The 22,351-nt window shown below is 40.5% G+C and overlaps 1 protein-coding gene across 5 annotated transcripts in view; it reads right to left on the bottom strand.

The window, feature by feature from the left end:
• TULP1 (TUB like protein 1) overlaps positions 1-14,424 on the bottom strand; it is a 47,874-nt gene extending 33,450 nt beyond the window's left edge. Inside the window, exons 1-3 of one of the 5 annotated variants that reach the window (XM_089514797.1) lie at positions 13,967-14,424; positions 8,980-9,028; positions 2,012-2,141 (exon numbers count right to left, since the gene is read on the bottom strand). In XM_089514797.1, the coding sequence (XP_089370923.1) occupies positions 2,012-2,141; positions 8,980-9,028; positions 13,967-14,013 (226 nt within the window). In that variant the 5' untranslated portion in view covers positions 14,014-14,424. Of the gene's footprint in view, positions 1-2,011; positions 2,142-8,979; positions 9,029-13,290; positions 13,329-13,966 lie in introns of those variants that run through there. The other 4 variants (XM_089514798.1, XM_089514802.1, XM_089514800.1 and 1 more) reach the window with 4 other exon arrangements.
• Between the last annotated feature and the right edge of the window lie 7,927 nt (positions 14,425-22,351).

The following is a 22,351-nucleotide window of genomic DNA, read 5'->3' as shown; positions in this document are numbered from 1 at the left end:
TTTTAGTCACCCTCCTTTGGACATGCTCCAGTTTCTCAACATCCTTTTTAAATTGTGGTGCCCAGAACTGGACACAATATTCCAGGTGGGGCCTGACCTAAACAGAATACAGTGGCACTATTACTTCCCCTGCTCTACACACTATACTTTTATTGATGCACCCTAAAATTGCATTGGCCTTTTTAGCTGCCGCATCGCACTGTTGACCCATGTTCAACTTGTGGTCTACTTGGACTCCTAGATCCTTTTCATATATAGTTTCATTCAGCCAGGTAACCCCCATCCTATATCTGTGCACTTCATTTTTCCGCCCTAAGTGCAGTACCTTACATTTCTCCATGTTGAATTTCATTTTGTTAGCTTTGGCCCAGCTTTCTAGTCTATTCAGGTCATTTTGAATTTTGATCCTGTCCTCTGGGGTATTAACTACTCCTAATTTGGTGTCATCTGCAAATTTGATAAGTATGCCCCCAATTTTGTCCTCCAAGTCATTGATAAAGATGTTGAATAGCACTGGGCCCAGGACAGAGCCTTGTGGGACCCCACTGGTCACTTCTCTCCAGGATGAAAAGGAGCCATTGTTGAGCACCCTTTGGGTTTTGGACAGTCAACCAATTACAAATCCATGTAACGGTTACCTTGTCTAGCCCACATTTCACTAGCTTGTTTGCAAGAATCTCATGGGAAACTTTGTCAAAGGCCTTACTGAAATCAAGATATACTATATCCACAGCATTCCCTTCATCTACCAAGCTGGGAATTTTATCAAAGAAAGAGATAAGGTTTGTCTGGCATGACTTGTTTCTCTGAAAACCATATTGACTCTTTGTGATTATGGAATTGCCTTATAAAGGTTCACAGACTCTCTGTTTAATGTTCTGCTCCAGAATCTTTCCTGGTATTGATGTCTTGGCTTTCTTGGTCAAGTCAATCCATCTGTGAAGACTTAAACCTGTCTATAATATGAACATAAAGCATGCATGGCTGCAAAATACTTTTGATTATATTATTTTAGTTGTATGTCACCCTGAGATGATAGAGGACAGGGCAAAAATATTGCAAATATATAAATGTTTCTTCTGGGTTCCATCTTACACTGACAACATTCACACTGGTACAGTGAACCCAAGAGAGGTCAAGGGAGGTATGTGTGAACTCAACTCAATATGTGTGAACATGATAAACTCTTGTAGTTCAGGTATTGCCAGTTCTTTTATGCTGCCTAAGGTATGAATGCACAGAATGCTATTCAGGAATCAAATGTATTCTCTTTGGACATATATTTTTCTTTTTCTTTTTTTGAACTGCATTTATACCCTTTTTTTTTAAAAAAAAAAATAATCTGACACTACAAGGCAGCTTGCAATAAAAAATACATAATAAAATGAACTGTAAACCAGTAAATCACTGTTGAAATCAATTGTTACTTCAGTAGTCCAGCAGCTAAAAACTTTAATCATTAAAACAGTTTACTGAAAAGATAAATTTTGGCCATGCACTAAATATCAGTAGGGAAGGGGGCATGGGAGTGAGAGCCAAAGGATCAAGGTTACTTCTCTGGCCTGCATGTCTCTAAAATTTAGACTCTAAATCATATTTTCCTTCTCCAGTTTAAGCAAATTGCTAGCATGCTGAGCTCAGATGGACAACATCTGAAGTTGAAGGAATCTGGTTCATTGACCAATGTTAGAGGTCACACTTCCATATTTCTGGTTTGGTCTTGCAATGTTGAACTGGGAGTAGGATGCAATTCTTTAGGGAGACACCTGGAAAAAGGAGAGGTGCATGTTGAGCTGGATATCACATGCTTTGCATGTGTAAGATCACAGGTTTCATCCCTGATATGTCCATTTCAAATATTTCTCAAGGAGAATGTTTGGGAAAGATTTCTTGGGAGAGACAGCATGCCATGATCTGTCAGCATGGACAATACAGGGACTGTAGATCTGATTCAGTACAAGACAGCTTCCTATAACCGTTTCACATAATTCCTGAAAGACTAGTCCCTTACTTTGTGGCAGGGCAGCAGTATCCTCTGTAGGACTTGATTCTTCTTGCTTTTTTACTCTGGTTTTTTTTGGCTTGGCTTCCAGTGTAGCTTCTGGACGTTTCTTCTTTAGCTTCTGTTCCAACAGATGTGGCTGCATGAGGAAATATGGATTGTGTGAATCAAGAGGAAGGCAATTTTTCTATAATGAGATGGTTGCCAAATAATAAAACGTTTTGCCACCAAAGAGTGACATGACATTTCATTCTTGGGCATTACAGGCAAGAAACAGAACTTGGAAAAGACCCAAACTTCCAATATCCTCTGACCAGCATGATTCCTGCTGGCTGGGTGATTTTGGGATTTGTAGGTGTGTGTTTATTTAAAGTAAAATTTCTGACCTTTGTAAGGAGGGTGATGAGAAATCAATAATCCAAAGACTACACAGTTAATACAGCCCATGAACTTCTATGAACATGGTGCCTCATGCTAATAATACCAATACTCCATGTTCATAATTTCCTAATAACTTTTTTTTTGGAAAGGAGCCCAAAAATGAGATCGAGAAGCAACTCTTGATGACAGTTCAGTTATCTGCTGGAATGCTTTGCAATAGCTTTTCCAATCCCCTGAAGCTTAGGGAAAGTGAGACAATTCTGTACTGCACTCATAGAATTGAGAGGGATATGCTTTATTGATAGGCCACCAGTCATAAATCAGATAAAGATCAAGGGGAACATGCCTTCTAGTGACCACAAGGTCAGTCCTCTGTACATTATCCTCATTTATGTTAACTATTATTTTTTCATCCTCTTAGCTATGCATTCTGCATCTTCATGCTTTTCTTCCTGCATTTTACTTTGACACCCATAAACTATCCAGGTTCCTTGAACGTGCAATTTAAAAGGTAAAATAAAGAAGTTGTGAGTTTACTCAAGGTACCAAATAAATATGCTATTTTGCCATTTTTGACAATTGCTTTGCACCATGGTGTGCATGCCTGTGGGTGTAGGTGAATGTCTACAAAAAACAAACAGTGAGATGTGAGAGATAACCCAGAATCGAAACCTAAAAGTAAACAAATCATTCCCTCATGTTTGCAAGGTATGAAAAGAAGATGTAGCAATTCAAGCCTACTCACAACTGAACAATACAGGGAGGAGCAGTTGAGAAACAGATCTTAGTTTAGAAGGGCCTTATAGTAACTGGGTGTATTTCAAAATAAACAAACAACCCCACATTGCCAATGTGTAAAACCAGTTGGCTACTGCCAACCCCACATGTTTGAAACTCATGAATCATCTGTTCAAAATGAAGACGTTGGTGAAAAAGAAATGATATTTTGAATGTTTTTATGTGGTTTCTGGTTTCCAAAAACTCAAAGCATACACCATAACTATGTTATCATGGTTTCTTTGTAACCTTCAGGGTTAGAAAATTAAAGAAAAACGTTGTAGGGTGGGGGGGAGTTATGAAAGCATATTAATTTGAATTGCCTTCATCTCCAACCAGTGGGTTGGATCCTGACTTAGTCATGCTTAGAGTACAGCCGTTGAAAATAAGGGGGCTTAATCAGTCATGAATAACTTGTCCCACTGATTTCAGTTGACATGAATAACTCTGCATCCAACCCACTATTAAATAACAGAAGTTAACAAATGTACGTTTGTCATCCCAATACTAATGGCCTTTTTCTTTCTTTCACAACAAACAAGACCAAAAACAATGTGACAAAATCAAATCCTTACTCAACAGTGATGAGAAGAGCAGAGCCAGCTACACCTGTCTTGCATGAGCTCTAATATTTAGAATTAGTACCACAATTAGCACCACTAGATTGCTCAGCAAGGAACCAAACTAACCAGTGTATGTGTAGTGGTAAAGTGAATAAGGAAGGATGCTATAATTCATCCCCTTTGAATCAACTGGAATGTTGCCATAGACTGATGGATGTGTATCATTCCTGAAATATGTTGCATAAACATAAAGGCGTATGGTGACAATCTGTCAGGTACTTTGGGAGATAAGTGGCAAGATCAAGTGAATATTGTCATATATTCCGCTTGTAGGTTTGTTCTCTAATAACCCTACCAGATCTTAGAAAGTTAATTTTTCAATTTGCTCCTGTTATTTGTTACAGAGATTGAAAAATAATTTGTTTTTCATTAATTGCTGTAATGTTCAGAAGATAATTCATTGTGATACTCATTACAGTGAGTTACTTTTTAAAAAAAACCTTAAAATTAGTAAGTGAATAGTACAACATGAAAAATCTTGTCTAATTGCCTCTAAAGTACAAAACAACAACAACAACAACAACAACCCTTCAAAGGTAACTAGAAAACATTGCTTGTTGTGCTGGTAAACAACCACTATACTCCTTTTTGCATTACTTTTAAAATGTAACTGCATTACATTCTAGTTACTAACAAGAAGAGAAAATCATTATTGGAAAATACATTGCTTTTCATGTATTGCCTCCAAGCTCTTAAGCTCTTATCATGCCAGTGCATATCTGTGATTTGACTTAGAACGGGCTGTCCACTGGTGTATAACCAAATCTTGAGAGGAATGCAACTATTCTGTCAGTGGCTGCATGGACTGGGAAGAGGTCTCATGTCCTACTACGATGCCACTGTTAACTGATGAGGAACAAAGTGCCTTGTGAGCCTGTCCCCATTTTCTTGGGGCACCTGACAAGCAGCACTAGAGCAATGCGGACAGGGATAATGCTAATCTTCTGGTAGAAAAACAAAGCCGCTTGTTACAGACATGGTAAAGAGCCACTTTGCTCAAGATGGCTAATTTTCATTTAATCAAATTAGAGATGGCATGACTACATTCTTTAATACCTATCTCTCAGAATACCTTGTCCTTCTGCATCAGGCTTAGCTATGGGGATCTCAGCAATTGTTGAACAACAATAAACCTACAGCACTTCTCTGCTGTACTGATTACTAGAGCTTTAATCCAAGGTGCATCACTACATTTGTTGTGGTTTCTGAAGCTGAAAGTCCACTGAATATTCAGCATTCAGTACTCAATACTCAATATTTAACATACAATCATTGAAACCTGATAGCATTTGACACTTGGCAGATTGTGAAATCCAAAGGATGAAAAATTATGATAAATTTTTGTCTCAGATTTTTACATGTAAACAACACAAAAAGTATGAGGAGTGTGGACTACATCAGGTGATATCCTAAGGGTGTGTGTGACACCACTGCTCCTCACAGATCTGTCTTTTGGCAGAAATGGACTGTGGCATTTGCCTGTCTCCTTTTAAAACACTGGAGCTCAGGGGGAAAGATAATGTGAGTGGGGTGAGGCCCAATGGGAGGAGGGAGGAGAGGCCTCAGGTGATTGTTTTTTTAAAAAATAAATATTAAGTTTAAGAATGTTAAAATATTTAAAAAATTATTATTTTTACATTTTTCTTTTTTTAAAAAATCAAATCTTACCAAATTTTCACTTTAGCCACATGAAACTATGTACACGTAAATACATTTAGGCTGTGTGTATGATATTGTAATTTAAAGGTCTAATTTTAATTTTGCTAGTTGTTTATGTCATAACTATTGCTGTTACAATCAGTGATATATAGGAAATACGACTGATGAGTAACATTAGTACAAAAACATTACTAAGGATTCTGTATGGTGTAGTATGGGAAGGAGTGACACCAAGAATTACCTCACTGGGTGATGCCAAACCTAGTGATACCATTGCCCCAGTTTCCATTTCCTGCAAAGCAGCTGTGCCAACAATGGGGATCTGTTCCTCTGTTACTTGGGAAACAACTGGATGCTGTTCCTACCCACCCCTTGCACAAGTGATATCCAGCATGAGGGGGAATCACGACAGGGCTCCCATTTCTGCCTGTTGCAGTGGAAATTATTTGAAGGAGGGATGGGTGAGAACAGCACCCCTTGTTTCCCAGTGAAAGGGGTACAGGCCTCTGTTGACCGCAGCAGCTGCTACTCAGTAAGTGGGCATTCAGGGGTGGTGCCAGAATTCAGTGCATAGCACCATAACTTTGATGCTTACACATATTTAAAGACCATATAGCTGTGGTGGCGAATCTATGGTATGAGCGCCCTGTCTGGCAAGTGAAGCCATCTTGGAGGGCATGCAGAGAAATGGGAGGGTTGGGGAAGAGGAAGAACAGGCATGTACCTGTTACTCCTCTTCCCCTCTGCCTCCTGGGCTTTTAGCTGTCTCCAATTAAGTCCTGCTCCTGGAAGGTGGAAGTCACACCCCCAGAGGGTGAAAGTCCTGCCCCTGGCACTGGGTAATACCCGGTGTCAGAACGCCTTTGAGTTTGGGCACTCAGTTCCTAAAAGGTTTGCCATCACTGCCATATAGGATTCTGGCTATCATTAAAACCAGTTTTAAATCATTAAGTACAGAATATTCCACTCTGAATCCAAAGCTCTCCAACCTGGAGGGTTCCAGTGAAAGCTAAAGTTTGTTAGAGAAATACTGCATTTTGAGAAGATAAAATAAATTAAAGCAACTTACCCATCAAAGCCCCAAAGGATAGCAAACAGGGAAATAAATGCCAAGATATTTATAGGGTATAAATAACATGATATATTAATCTATTTATCTCAAGTAAGGAGTTAAAAAATGATTAGCTAGCTTGGATGGATACACAACACTGTATTCCAGTTTTGATTTGTTCTAAGACACTTATACGATTATCATTTCATTTCTTTTTCTTTTCTAATATAATGAGAGAAGTTAGTCCAAATACAGTGTTCAACAACTGATCGTGCCTATACCAGACCATGGAAAACAGAGGTTTTTTGCATTACAACTCCTAGTGGTCATGTTGGCACAGAGATTCTGGGAGTTGTAGTCCAAAGGATACTTTTCAAATCTTAGATGTACACACAACTTCAAATGGAATAAAACTGTTACAACTATTGGGGGTAGAGATATGCTGTGGTTAAAGTCAGTATGGTATAATTGTTCGAGTGCTGGACCAGAACTCTGGTTTGAATCCCTCCTCTGCCATGGAAACCCATTGGGTGACCTTGGGCAAGTGTTACACTCTCTCAACCTCAGAAGGAGGCAAAGTTAAACCACCTCTGAACAAATTCTTGCCAAGGAAACAATGTGATAGGTTTGCTTTAGGGTTACTAGAAGTTGGAAACAACTTGAAGGCACACAACAGCATATGCTATGGCAGTGCTATGCTACAGGGGAGACAAGCAAAATGTCTACTTTTATTTCCTTTCTAAAGGGTTATATTCATATGTTTAGGCTGTCCCTGCCATTAGAGTGAGGCACTTCCCTCAGGCACTAGTTTGTGGTGCTAAAAATGGGTTGCAACTTGTCATTTAATTTGTTATTACTGACTTTGTACACCTAGGGAGAGGTTCTTCCCTGTGTAACAAAGTAACTTGGGCTAGGTCTGGGTATTATTGACCTTGATTTTTTAAAAATTGTTAGTCTGGGAGCCACATTGGGTTCCACTCTTGGAGAAAAGCAGCATACAAATGGAAATAATAATAATAATAATAATAATAATAATAATAATAATAAATCTTAAACCTATGTGCCCTACATTTCTTAGAAACATTGAAGGCCAGTCTGATGGACACACAGAGAAGACCAGGCTGTATATGATTCTGAACCTACAGAGCATGGGTATGAAAATAGACTGAAGGAACACCATGATCCTAGGAGGTGCTCATAAATAGCCTGCAATGGCACAGTTCCTCTGAGATTGAGGTCACACAGAGTGACTATGCGGAAGAAGCAGATGGATCAAGATTAGGCGCCTTGTTTCTAATCCCATTCTTCAAAGGCTATAAATAAACATGGTTGATCACATGTGAGTCATATGGCTTGGGCAGTAAAGGTTTGTGAAACAGGTGCTAGTGTACAGCATGTAACCTGGGGCATGGGGATGTAAGGGTCAGTCTCAATTGATGGGTTATTGATAAATGGTTAACTGGGTCAAATTAACTCACTCAGGCTCCTGCTGTTAAACAAAAAGACAGAACACTGTCCTAATCTGGGCCAGATGTTGCTAAGGAATGTCATTGTGAAGTAGTGGAAAAGAATAGCAATGATGGGATTTGAATTTGAGTGTCCACTTAGCAAGAAGGAATGCTGGATGGTTTTGAGCAAGTCATCATTTGTCAGACCCAGCATAAAACTGACAGGGCTGTCATGATAAGCAAAAGGGACAACTGCAAGTGTGTTGCCATGCTGTAAATCTACTAGAAATATAGAACATAAATACAGTTCCTCTCCCCCATACATAAAGGTTGGAACTTGGTCACTCTGACCTTGGAAGAGCTACAACCATCAAATAAATTCAAACAGGTATTTTCAATATAACCAAACCAGATGTGGTTTTAGAATTTTCTCTTATACCTTACAGCAGGAGCCTGTGGCATTGCCAGTGCCTCCGTCAAATTTTAGCACTAAGTAGGGCATAGGGTAGTGCTTTTGGGCTACAGTTTCCAGACTCCCCCAGTCAGCATGCTGGGTGGGGGATTCTGGAAGTTGTAGTTCCAAAAAGTATTTCCTCCCAGCTCTTTATTATTATGTGGCAACTACCTCTTCCCATTCTCAGTTGCCCCAAAGCATTGTACTCTCAGTCTAGTTCATTGGAAGGTATGGACAGATAACCCATAACTTATCCAAAAGGTAATACAGTGACCCCTTGGCATCTGTTGGGGTTTGGTTCCAGGTCCCCCCTGTGAATACCATAATCCATGGATGCTCAAATCCTATTAAATACAATGGGATAGTAACATGGTGTCCCTTATATAAAATAGCAAAATCAAGATTTGTGTATTTGAATTTATGCATTTTTTAAAAAATGTTTTCAAACCATAGAAAGTTGAATCTGTGGATAAAAAATCCCTGGATACAGAGGGCCAACTTTACTTGGTCCATAGAGTAGCCATTTATGGAGTACTAAAATCTTAATACAATGATAAAAGGATGGGTACAAAGGGTTTTCCTACCTGCTTATTCAGTCTCTGCTGCTGAGGGCTTCCAGGTTCTTCATTCACACTAATGGAAGGGGGAACAAAGAAAGGAAGAGGAAATAGGAGGCACATTTACTTCAGACTGCTTTATGACCATGTTTGTGAAGCAATCTCTCACCACACTGACATCGACTAAAAGAACACAACCACAGATATTTGTTGTCTCTTCCATCTCTATGATTCTATGATTTTATGAAATAGCCATGATGGTGTCCAGTAAACTATGTGTGATTCTGTCTCCTGCCAGGAGGTGACACTGCAGCCTATCATATTGTGGGTATTTGGTATCCAAGTTGCCATATGCTGATTTATTTGTATAGAATGCATGCAGGTCACAGTTCCATCAGGAGTGATTCTGATCATTCCATATCCCAACAATCACTCACTTCTACTGCGTAGGGTGTGAGACAAGATGCAAAGGACAGACCTCTTCTGATATCTTTGAGAATCATGTAGGAGAGGTACACTGTGTTCTACCATAAGCAAGGGCATCACTAGTGGGGTGCAGTGCAGAGAATGTGGACTGTATCAGGTGACACCATAAGGGGTGTGTGTGACACCACTGCTCCTCAAACATCTGCTTTTTGGCAGAAATGGGCTGTGGCATTCACCTGCATCCTTTTAAAATGCTGAGCTCAGCAGAAGAAAAGGTATGAGTGGAGCAACGCTCAGTAGGCAGACAAAGGAGAGGCCTCAGGTTTTAATCTTTTTAAAACTCTTTTTAAATTTTCTTTAAAAAACATTACATCTTACCAAATTTTCACTTTAACCATAGGAAACTATGTAAAAGTAACTACATTCAGGCTGCGTGTAGGATACTGTAATTTAAAGGTAATTTAAAGGTATAATTTTAATTTTGCTAGTTGTTCATGTTGTTTATATCACGATCATCGCCCTTACATTCAGTGATATATGGGAATTACGATTTACAAGTAACATCAGTCAGTACAAGAACATTACTAAGGATTCTGCATAGTGTGGTATGGGAGGAGGTCAATGGGGGGGGGGGGAGTGACACCATGGGTTACCCACCACATGATGTCAACCCTAGTGACGCCACTGGCTATGGAGGTTATCAGACAAGGGAAATTGGAAGTATAATCCAATGGCAATCCAAACGCAATCACGGGGTTTAATGTTATTGTGTGATAAGACTACCACATGCAAATTCGGCCAATGGGAAGTCAGTCCGAACTCAATCATGGGGTTTCACATTATTGTGTGAGAGGTGATCACATGCAATTTTGGGCAATGGCAAGCTATTTTCGGGCAAAGTCAGTTTGAATGCAATTCGAATTCATGTAAATTCGCTGAACTAGCGAATTCACGTAAATGTGTTCTGGCCCCACATTCTTTTCATTCAAAATTAAGAGAAATTCCTCTCATGTGATAAACTCCTATGAGACAATAAATCCATACCTCAGACACTCCCACATTAGATTACCACAACCTATTCTATATGCGTCTGCCCTTGAAAAATGTTACGAAAGCTTTAGTTGGTGCAAATTGTTTCTGGTGTTTGCTTTGCTGAGCATAAGCTATTTTGTCATCTGGTTTATTCCCAGGCCCATTTCAATTGCTACTTATTATGAACAAAGCTCTACATTATTTGGGGGGTAGAATATTCCAGGGACTGCTTCCTCTTACATGGATAGCTCTGGTTGTGTCCTAGATGCCAATGGCAGTAGTGATGCAGTTGGCTGGGTCACAGGACAGGGTCTTCTTAGTTGTGGGTTATGTATTGTAGGATTCTCTTTGCAAGAAGTCTGCTTGGTCCCCTCACTGTCATTGATGGTTTTTCACCAGGTGGTTAAACACATTTTTAGGACTATGTACCTAGGCTAAGACTAGTTTTAAATTCTTGCCTGCTACACTGAATTCTTTCTGCTTTTGTAAGTTATAATGTCACATGTCAATAAATGAACAAACAAACAAATGTCAAAAAAGTTGATGCAAAGATGAGTGGGGCTGTAGGTGAGGTCTATTGCCTGGCAGAACCTTCAGGCTTGGCCATCCTAAACAATCAAGGGTGTAGAAGTGGGTCTGGGTGGACAGACTATTCAATAAAAAGTAAGTGGAGGTAGCTTTTACAATTGCCAGCATGGTGTAGAGCAATGGTTCCCAACCTGTGGGTCAGGACCCCTTTGGGGGTCGAATGACTCTTTCATGGGGGTCGCCTAAGGCCATTGGAAAATACCTATTTAATTACAGTTATGAAGTAGCAATGAAAATAATTTCATGGGTTTGGTTCACCACAACATGACAAACTGTATTAAAGGGTCGCGGCATTAGGAAGGTTGGGAACCACTGGTGTAGAGGTTTGAGAGTTGCACTATGACACTGGAGATCAGGGTTCAATTTCCTACTTGGCCATGGAAATTCACTGGGTTACCTTGGGCAAGTCACACATTCTCAGGCCCAGAAAACCCTGGAATAGGTGCACAATAAGTTAGAAATGATTTGAAGGCACACAACAACAACATCAACAGCAGCAGCAACAACAACAACAACAACGTACCCTTGCAGTGAAGGTAGAAATAAAGAGATAACGCTATACTGAATAATCAACTGATCAGTATTACCATCAATCATAAAAATTATTAATGGCCAGGAAAATTAATTATCACTACTATACATCATAAATCAATATGGCAGCAAATACATTGCATTGCCATATAATATTATAGATTTCAAAACAGTGGGTGCAGAAACCCATCAAAATAAGGAACTCCAAGATTTATGCAGTGCTCTTCAGTGTGCAAGAGACCTTCACACTAGTTATAGCTGGTGGGTTTCATGTCAGCGAGGTTATGAAGGTATTCCACTTTTAGTTCAGACTTGAGTTATCCAAGGTGCTAAACCATTGCCCCAGACCAGCTACAGAACCCTGGACAGTGCCTTTGATGCTATCCAAAACCTGGTTCAGACTCACCAGCTCACTGACCTGGGACCTACCAGTAACTATAGACTCAAACCCATTGAAAATTTGTTATAATCCTTACACACTGTAATGCTCTGTACAGTGGGTGAGTGTTACTATACCCATATTGCAAGTGGGAGGTTTAATCTAAGAGATTATAGCTAGTCTTTGGGTACCTGGAGAGGTCACAGTAGGAGCAAGATTCCAACTTGGGATTTCCCATTTTGTTATTCAGTCTGTCGGTCTAGCCTTCCCCAACCTGGTGCCCTCCAGAGTTCAAACTTCAGCTCCCATCATCTTCAGACAGCATGCCCAATAGCTATGCTGGAGCTGTAGTCCCACACAGACAGTTGACTATTTTAGCCACTGCACTAGGCTGAGGAGGCTATCTTAGTCTCCACACTTAGATGGCAGAGAAAATTTCTGAGTGGTGAACTTTGGCCTCAGCAACTGCGAACCTGTACTCTTTTTACAAAGTAAAAACAACGAATCTAACATCAAATTATCTCCAAAATCATTTTCCTAGAGCTGCATGGAGATGTAAGATGAAGATGTTAAATCTTCACCATATTACAAACTGCAACATGCATAAACTTTTTGGGTAGGCTTTGGTTTATAATATCCTAATTACATTGTTTATTTACCCAGTTTAGTATATGCCTTCCAAGTATCACTGTAGCCCAAAACTGTGTTAGATATTTCTTCTACTAACAGCTTTTCTAATAAATTAATAAATGCCAAAGAAATCTAGATGTACCTATGAATATAAGCACATCCTGAACTTCAGTCTCACTTATTCTTGTTAATAATGAATTCATGTCTGCAGCCTGTGAAAGCTGAATGCTAGTGAAATCTAAATTCTACCAAACAATATGTACAGCTTACATGAGTTGGCTATTAACTAGACTGAACAAGAGCAAAAGGGCAGGAGCCACTCTACTAAAAACAAAAGGGGGAACAAGCCTATAGAATGCTAGTAACAGCACAATCAGATTCCCTTGGCACATGTCAATTTGACAGAACAAGGGCCAATTTAATGGTGAGGTCTGGTTCACTTCATAGCACTTGCAGACAAAAAACTTATTTTGAAAGATCCAATACAATTCAAGCCTAAAAGGTAAGTAGGAAAGCTTTAAGTAGCTCTTGTTCACTCACTTTAGAATCAGAACAGAGATATGAGACAGTTGACATCTGGACAGAGACAGATAAAGCATCTAACTCAGGAATGCACAGACTTCAGGCTTGCATGATTTGGTTTAAAAACATCAAACTAGAACTCAGTGGTCCACTGGCTGGAGCCAGGTATAATACACAAGTGCAATCTACCATTAGATCCTGATCAACTTTTGGCCTACTTCTGATCTTACCTATTGCCATTCCACATGAGTGACAAAGTTGATATAGTTGCCAATGATGGTGTCCTGTGTAAAAGCAGAAGATGTATACTTCTATAGCAGATCAACCTCCTTTTTTGGAGAAGTTTTCTTTGTTTTCTGCAGAACAGTATTCACCAGATGTCCTAAAAAGCCAACCTGGCAAATGCTTGCCAGGGTGAAGTGAGAAGGGCCTTGTGGCATGTGTTGGTATTTCATGGGCAATTTCTGAAGCCCACACCCTTGGAGAGGATTCACTGCTGGCCCTAGGAACCTCTCTGCCCAGATCCTCTTTCTTGTTTCTCTCACAGTGAAAAGAGAGAAAGGAGATGGAACAAATTCTCCATTTGCCCCTTGGGTGGTTATGTGGAGAACCCAGGGGAAAAGGACAAGCAAATGAGTGGAGAAGCTGAGCCACTGAAGCCTTTTGACTCAGACCACCTCCACAGCCTGAATGCCATGGAGGGAGGGCTGGTAAAAAGGTCATCTGATAAAATAGATTGTTCACTTATATGGTTATTCCAGTCCAGAAATTAATTTGGGGGGTTGGGGAGGAAACAACTCCCCAAATCTGCTAGCCAGCATGGCCATGCCTAAACAAGCAACATTTTTCAGCTCTGTTCCAGTAACAATCTATCCTTGCCTAATAGCAAAATATGTTTGGACTTACCCATCTGACGTCCACACCTCACGGAGAATGTCTGACTGAAGGGGCATTGTAGGCAGATAAAACTCTCTAATTCAGAGATAATGAAGGCTTTGCGGGGACAGTATAGATGTCTAAAAAGAGTCCTTCCTTCCTTCCTTCCTTCCTGGTACTGGCTTAAACCAAGAAATGTATATGAACAAGTTGCCGTGTAAAATCAAGTGGGAGACTTTAGTACATCCACCCTGGAGAAGCTGGAAATTCTCTTCTTTGGCTTTCTCATCACTCTGTTCTGCAAGGCAGCTCTAGAATGTCATTTTCATGATATCTCCCAGAGCTGGAAAGTAATTCCTTGATTCATATGCAGCCAGGAACAGCAGCAGCAACAGGTGACTCCAGCACTGATTTCTTTGGCCACCTAAGCAGAGTTGGTAGCTCCACAAGGAAACAGATGAAGAGAGGGAGGTGCAAAGCCAGGAAGATGCTAAACTTTTTCATCAAACCAGGTAATAGGATTTCAAGGGCTGATGGATTTCCAACGGGCCTCCTAGGGGTTTCGGAAGAATGGAACATCTGTCACTGTAATTCGTTTAAACAGGGCCAAGAGAAGATTATTGTGGCTCTGGAAGTGTCTGCTCTGATGAGCAATGACAAGTGCAGAATGTGTGACACTACGGACCGTGTGTGGAATGTTGTGGGCTTTCCCTATTTTCTTAACCTTCAAATCAGGAGGAGAGCCTGAGGAATCAAGCAGCTGTGGTCTCAATCAGTACTGGAATAGTTATTTTAGAGTAAAAGACACAGAACACATCAGCTGTACACTATTTACAGTGAGCCCTTGGTATCTTTTGGGATTTGGTTCCAGGATTCCCACGTGGATGCCAAAATCCATGGATGCTCAAGTCCTATTAAATACAATGGCATATTAAAATGGCAACATTATATAAAATGGCAAAATCAAGGTAAGCTTTTGGAATTTTTATTTTTAAAAAATATTATCAAGCTGTAGATACTTGAATCTGTGGATAAAGAATCCTTGGATACGGAGGGCCAACTGTATTTAATGTGCCATGATGCTTTATCCTTGCTGTTGTCTTTGCCAGTGTTCATAGCATAAAGGTTAGATTTTCTTTAGTACCTGCCTTCATCAAGAGGCATATGGGATAGTGTTTATGGGAGAAACCCTAAGAGGTACAGGAGATGCACAAAATCTCATGAAAACAATGAACTGTGGAAAGCATATAACATGTGAGATAAGCGATTTTGTATACATGGCACAAAGTCATCAAGATTCATTGCATCCCTTCCTGACATCTTCATACTGACTATACTCCTTTTAAATCACTGGTAGAATTAATCCCAATTTCACAGGTTTGACATCGAATTCGTAATCCTCAGTCTGACTCATGTGGGCCCCATACAGACAGACCAAACTAAAGCTGCTTCTGGTCACTTTGGAGGTATGCTGTTTAAATAATGCATGCATCCTAAGAGTCCAGAAGCTGTGCCAAAGCTACACTCCAGTCCTTAGGACTAGAGCATGGCTTTGGCATGGCTTCTGGACTCTTAGGAACATGCATGCATCATTTAAACAGCATACCTCCAAAGTGACCAGAAGCAGCTTTAGTTTGGCCTGTCTGTATGGGGCCTTAGTTTCTTTTAAGAAACATCCTTATGTGCACAACAGAACTTATAAATAGGCTTGCCAAAACTCCCAGTATTTTATTGATCCCATCAGTAAAGCTATTTCCTGCCAAGTAATCAGGAATAGAGTTTGAAAAGCTGGTGAACTCTCAATTCAGAGAGCCACCAGAGTCTACATTAGTGTACTAAGAATAACCTGGTTGGCTTCATGCCTGACCTACTGGATTCTTGTCTTGAGCCCTCCTTTCTGATTTGACCTCCTAATGTCAGTTCCAATTTATTGGGTTTGATCCTGGCTTCATCCTAGTTTCCATCTCGTCTAGGGTATTTTTATTTATTTATTTATTTGGAAATAAGCTACTTTTTCTCCTTCTAGTAGGAAGAAGGATACCTATCTCAGTCCAAGCCCGATGGCATAAACCAATGAGTGTTGAGACTGCCTTGGTGCTTCTGTGGCTATTGTGAACTAAGCAGTACTAGACTCAGTAAGATACGGAGCATTCTTTTCTACATTAGTTAAGGCAGTCCTTCCTGATTGGGTTGTTGTTGGGTGCCTTATGGTGACCCAAAGGCTGCTCTGCTCTATAGTGGGGTTTTCTTGGCAAGTTTCTTCAGTGGGGGGTTGCCATTGCCCTCCTCTGAGGCTGAGAGAGTGTGACTTGCCCAAGGACATCCCTGTGGGTTTACATGGCTGAGGTGGAATTTGAAACCTGGTTTCCAGAATCATAGTCCAATATTCAAACTGCGACACCACAATGATTCCTGATAAGGTGCCCTCCAAATATATTGAATTAATTATTGTAGCAGAACCGGGATTTTCAGAGGCAGCCCTCTACCTGGGATTTATTATTAGTAGGATCAGTGACATCATATGCCACCACCTTAAATGACTCTGAACCTAGTTGCAACCCATTTATTAGATGGGGAGGAGGATCGATGGCCCCTCCAGTCACCACCTGAAAGTACATATTCTGCTCCAAACACTCCAGCCTCAGCAGTCAGCATATGTTGCCAAGGTGTTGCTGCTTTGTGCTTGTGTGCAACACCAGAACAGTGGGAGAGTGCACAAGTGGACATGCATGCAAAGCTTGGAAAGTCTACTTAAGGAGCACTGGGGCAAAGTGACAACCCCACTCTCCTTTTGTCCCCCCCCCTTTAAATTTTCACTGCCTCCATGACTTAATGATTTTTTTTTTCATTCCCCAAACTCTATTTTGGAAGAAAAGCTGGAATCTGAAAGTAGCATCACTTCCAAGTAAACCTATGATTTCAAGATAGCTGAAGCTGAAGTCCTGAGGAGGACTTACTTCTGAGTAATTGCACAGAGGGACAGCTTTGGAAATAAGCTTCACAGGGTATGGCATTCATTTTATTCATCATGGCTTATCCTCAGGAAAGCATGCATACAGTCTAATGCTTCAGACCTAAATCATATATATCTGGAAATGAACTATACCCTGATCTACAACTCCCAGATCCCCCAGCCACTATGCTCATTGGCCATGCTGGCTGGGGAATTTTGGATGTTGTAGTCCTTTTCCAAACTAATTGCACCCAAACATATGAGACTTCTTTTGAGTAAACATGATCAGCCTATAAGTCTTATCTATTATTCCAAATTAGATAGTGAAACAAATGTAAAACTTACATTCACAAGTGTTTGTATTTTCCTTAACAGCTGGGACAGTGCCCCCCAATGTGTGTGTGTGCACATGTGTGTGTGTGTTTTCTTTGCACTTTCCAACTTGAAAAAGGTAGAGAAGTTAAGAGTTAATAATGGAGAGAAAGGAATCGGCCAGCATAGTGGGAGTGGCCTTTGATGCTCAAAATTTATGCTTCCAAAATATCAATGAGATCAGAGTGACCTGGAGCTCTTCAAGGGATACTGACTAACGGGTGGATCCCCCCACCCCCACCAAGACATTAAAAAAATCCATTCTGGGTGTCAGATATACTAGGTACACCACTGGCTATACCTATTGTTATAGAAAGTATTGTTAGGTGGCCTAGTCTTGAATGGGCAATTAAGACCTATTGGCTTTACAACAGATCTGTTACCAGTAGAAACAAAAATGGCAAGAATTGGTTTATTAAAATGGATTAGGACAACAGTTTGCAGTTTTGGACTCTCCTTATAGACATGGCTACTCATGATGAGCATCTGTACTTCAGTGTTTACAGTGATGGAGACCAGAGATTATTCTCTCTTTCCAAGTCTGTAACTGAATCTCTCTGCACTGTTTCAGGACTCTCAGAGCTGGCAAGACTGTACTTAATTCTACTAAACAGTTCTGCTGAATGGGCTTCATCTGTAGCCATGGAAAGGAGATTAGGGAAGCTATTCTGAGACCTTCATAGGAGCCATGCTGAGCCTCTCTAGTGAGAGGTTTCGGCTTTGATCACCTTACGGGAGAGACAGTCTGATAAACAAGGGCTACAGCATAATACAGCTTCCTTGGAACATTAACTCCCTCCACACCAGCTCTTTTCTGTCAGAAATATGGCACAATAGGCTACTATGTGCTCATTCATCTTATCCTAGTTTTAAAAATGTATCCAAAAGAAATATATATCACATCTGTATTTTTCTTCCAAATTATGAATGAGAAATTGAGAATCTGAAAGCTAGAAATGTGTAACTGGCTAACTGGCTGAACCCAAATGGTGCTCAGCAATGGCTCCTCTTCATCTTGGAGAGAAGTGACCAGTGGAGTGCCACAGGGTTCTGTCCTGGGCCCAGTGCCATTCAAAATCTTTATCAATGACTTGGATGAAAGAATAGGGAGCACACTTATCAAATTTGCAGATGACACCAAATTAGGAAGAGTAGCTAATAGCCTAGAGGAGAGGATCAAAATTCACAGTGTGCTGAATAGTTTAGAAAGCTGGGCCAAAACTGACAAAATTAATTTCAACAGGTAGAAATGTAAGGTACTGCACTTAGGCAGAAAAGATGAAAGGCATAAATATAGGATGGGGGATACCTGGCTTAACACGATTATATGTGAAAGGGATCTAGGAGTTCTAGTAGACCACAAATTGAACATGAGTCAACAGTAAAATTTAAACATGAATCAACAGTGTGATGCAGCATCTAAAAAGGCCAATGCAATTCTAGTCTGCATCAATAGAAGTATAGCATCTAGATCAAGGGAAATAATAGTGCCACTCTGTTCTGCTTTGGTCAGGCCTCACCTGTAGTACTTTGTCCAGTTCTGGGCACCACAATTCAAAAAGGATGTTGACTTAGGGAGCTGGGTATGTTTAGCATGGGAAAGAGACGATTAAGAGGTGATTTGATAGTGTGTTGAAATATTTGAAGGGGTGTCACACTAAGGATGGAGCAAGCTTGTTGTCTACTGCTCCAGAGAACAGGACCTGGAGCAATGGATTCAAACTAGAGGAAAAGAGATTCCACCTCACCCCCTAGGACACGGTGCAATGGATTTAAGCCACAGGAAAAGAGATTCCACCTAAACATTAGGAAGAACGTCCTGACCGTAAGAGCTGTTCGACAGTGGAACACACTCCTTCAGAGAGTGGTGGAGTCCTCTTCTTTGGAAGTCTTTAAATAGAGGCTGGATAGCCATCTGTCAGGGTGCTTTAATTGTGAGTTCCTGCAAGGCAAAATGGAGTTTGACTGGATGGCCCTTGAGGTCGCTTCCAACTCTATGGTTCTGAGATTCTATGAAAAAAAATGTTTGTTTGTGATATCATGTATGTATATGATATTAGCATGTATAGTACAATGAGGATAAATACAAAAATAATGTTAGAGGGACAATTATGCTATAACTTCTGTTACCCATGCTGGTTTATATAAATTTTGGAATCAATGATAACCCTTGGATGACCCCTGGCCAGACTCCAAGTCTGTCCTCCATTACTGGCAAAGCGAGAGGACATGTGCACCTCCCCTGAGGGGAGAAGCCCCATTTACATCTTAGAAGGTCTGGGAAGTCGCATGAAGGGATTATCTTGAGTCAGGAAGAGTAAATGTTTGCCTTGCCTGAAGCTATCACCCCCTCCTCAAGTCTGTTGTCCGAACAACTTAAGTCAGTGATATTATCAGATCCAGACATCCAGGTGAAAGAAAGCAATTAAACGCCTTTGTTTCAATCACCAAAACTCTCTGCCCTCAGGTGAGATTTCGCCCTTAAAAGGTCCCAACTTTGGCTGCTCAGCGCGCCATCCCAAAGGTCTACTTACTCCACGTCAGTCAGACCTCTGTTCTGGTAGCCGGCATTTCTGCTCAAACCCAGGTTGCGGAGCAGACTTGTCTCACTGTCCCACATCCCATTCGCTTCCCGGAGGAAGACTACATCTTGGTGAGTATACCATTAGCAAAGCCTAAACATCTTTTCCATAATTCCAACCTACCTTCCTGAGCCTTGAATGTGTGTGTGAGTGTGTGCATTGTGTGTGTGTTCCCCCTGTTTTCAATAAAGTAGACATTTAGTTATTGCAATCTGTCTCAGCTTCATTTGTTGGGAGGCCCTGGTCTACTCCGTATACATATCAGGAGACGATCTCGGTGGGCTCTTGTAGCCAGCCCCCCTCTTGCAATATTTGGACTAATAACAACATAATAAACTTCCCCTACGGACCCTTGGCTACACTTCTATTGTTTACAAATGCAGGACTAAAAGGAAGTCATGAAAAGAGTCATGAATTGGAATACTGAAATGAAGACTTCAATCCTGAGTTTACAAAGGATTTGAAATTTCTTTTGTATTGAAATTTGTATCATAGATTTTAATTAATAAAGACTATTTTTAAAAAAAGAAAAAAAATGTGTACCTTTTAGTTCAGCTGTATGAAGCTTGATCTCTTTATTTTGATTTTGACAAGATTTAGATATAAAAGCATAGAAATAGCTGATAAATGCCCCAAAATGTTATTTTTCAAATGCTGTCAGAGTATTTTCTAACCTCATTCCAGTTTTTGGAATCAGTTGCAAATCTGTCTTGTCCTATCATCACGTCAGGGATCAGATGATGCTGGACTGCAACTCTCATCATTATTGTCAGTGAAATGAAAGGGTGGATGTTGCAGTATAACAGTATTTGGACCCACAAATTTCTTCTACTCCTGCCTGACCTATAAACATGTTCATCTGTATATTACTGTTCAGTACACACACAATGCAGGCTACAGCATTCTATAGTAGGCTCTTGGCATCTGCTGGGGTTTGGTTCCAGGACCTCCCGTGGATACCAAAATCCATGGATGTTCAAGTCCCATTAAATATAATGACATAGTAAAATGGTGTCCCTTAATCAAATCCCTTAATCAAAATCAAGGTTTGCTTTTTGGAATATTTGTGTGTGTGTGTGTATTTATATATGTATATATTTCAAACTGTGGACTGTTGAATCAGTGGATAAAGAATCAATGGATACAGAGGGCTGACTGTACAAGCAAAGAATATATATGGGAGAAGGAACCTAGGGGCCAATTCTGTCTTTAGGCAGGATGCAATGGCCTAAATTAGCTGATTTGAAGTGCCACAAAAAGACAGGATATTGTTTTTAGATTGTTGTAGTTTTACTCTCAGGGAGAGGCGCTTTGGAGGGGTCTTCTGTCATGGGGCCAAAATAAATGTGACTAGCTTTGGACTTTGTACACTAGTTCATGGGGTGGGGTACTACAGTATTTGCTATTTTACCTCAAGCAGTAAAATGGTTTGGGCTAACCATGGAGTGGGGTTGCAACTGGTTTAAAAGAAGAAGTGTTTGGTTGGCATGAAAGTTACAGGAAGTCAGGATCCATTTACAAGCAGCCCTCTTTATCAGCAGATTTTTTATCCATGTATTCGAGCATCCATGGGTTGAAAATATTTTTAAATATATATATATTCCAAAAAACAAAGCTTGATTTTGCCATTTTATATAAGGGACACCATTTTACTGGGCCATCATATTTAAGGGGACTTGAGCATCCATGGATTTTGTTATCCCTGAGGGATTCTGGAACCAAACCCCAGGGGATACCAAGGGTTCGCTGTACTTTTTCTCTCTCAATTCAGCCCATATGATGAATATGCCTTTCCATTTCCCATTGGTGGGATAGATTAAAGTGTTTGTTATTGAAAAACAGACAACAGTGCCAACCTCACTATTACAGGATATGTCTGCACGAGAGCATCACTGTAGTTACTCCTTCTCCCCAGAGGCTCCTGGAGCCTGGGAGTTTTTATGAGGGGATGCAGACAGTGGTGCTTCCTCTCTTCCTACCAAGCTACAATTCCCAATAGCCGTTGAAGAAGCTTGGACAGGAAAGCTGGCATCAGGCTGATAAAAAGGGTATAGAAAGCCCCTGGTGACACTCTTCTGAGCAAATGACATTTTAGAAAACAGAGATGATAGGTGCAAAGTTTTCTGCACCAGCATTAAGTGTGTGTGTGTGTGTGTGTGTGTGTGTGTGTGTGTGTGTGTGTGTATGTGTGTGTGTGTGTGTGTGTAAGAGAGAGATAATCTACATTGTAGAAATAAGTCTACCACTGTACCTCCATCCTATGGTATCCCAGGATTTGTAATTTTACAAGGTCTTCAGCCTTTTCTAACAGAGTGCTGACACGTCACAAAACTACAAATCCCAGGACTCTGTAGGATGGTGCCATGGTCATTAAAGTAGAAGGAAACAGTTATCTCATGTGGCAGAGTTTCAGTACAGGATAGTAGTTCCCCAGGGTGTTCTTCCTCACTATCCCCCTTTGCTGGAAAGCAGAGCTAGCTGTTTGTGCCATATGGCCTGTCAGAAACC

Source organism: Sceloporus occidentalis, unplaced genomic scaffold (assembly GCF_023333645.1).
Source record: "Sceloporus occidentalis isolate IW3139 unplaced genomic scaffold, rSceOcc1.0.p SCAF_3, whole genome shotgun sequence".
NCBI lineage: Eukaryota > Metazoa > Chordata > Lepidosauria > Squamata > Phrynosomatidae > Sceloporus > Sceloporus occidentalis.
Note: the sequence above shows the minus strand (reverse complement) of the source record. Positions and strands in the feature narration are given on the sequence as shown.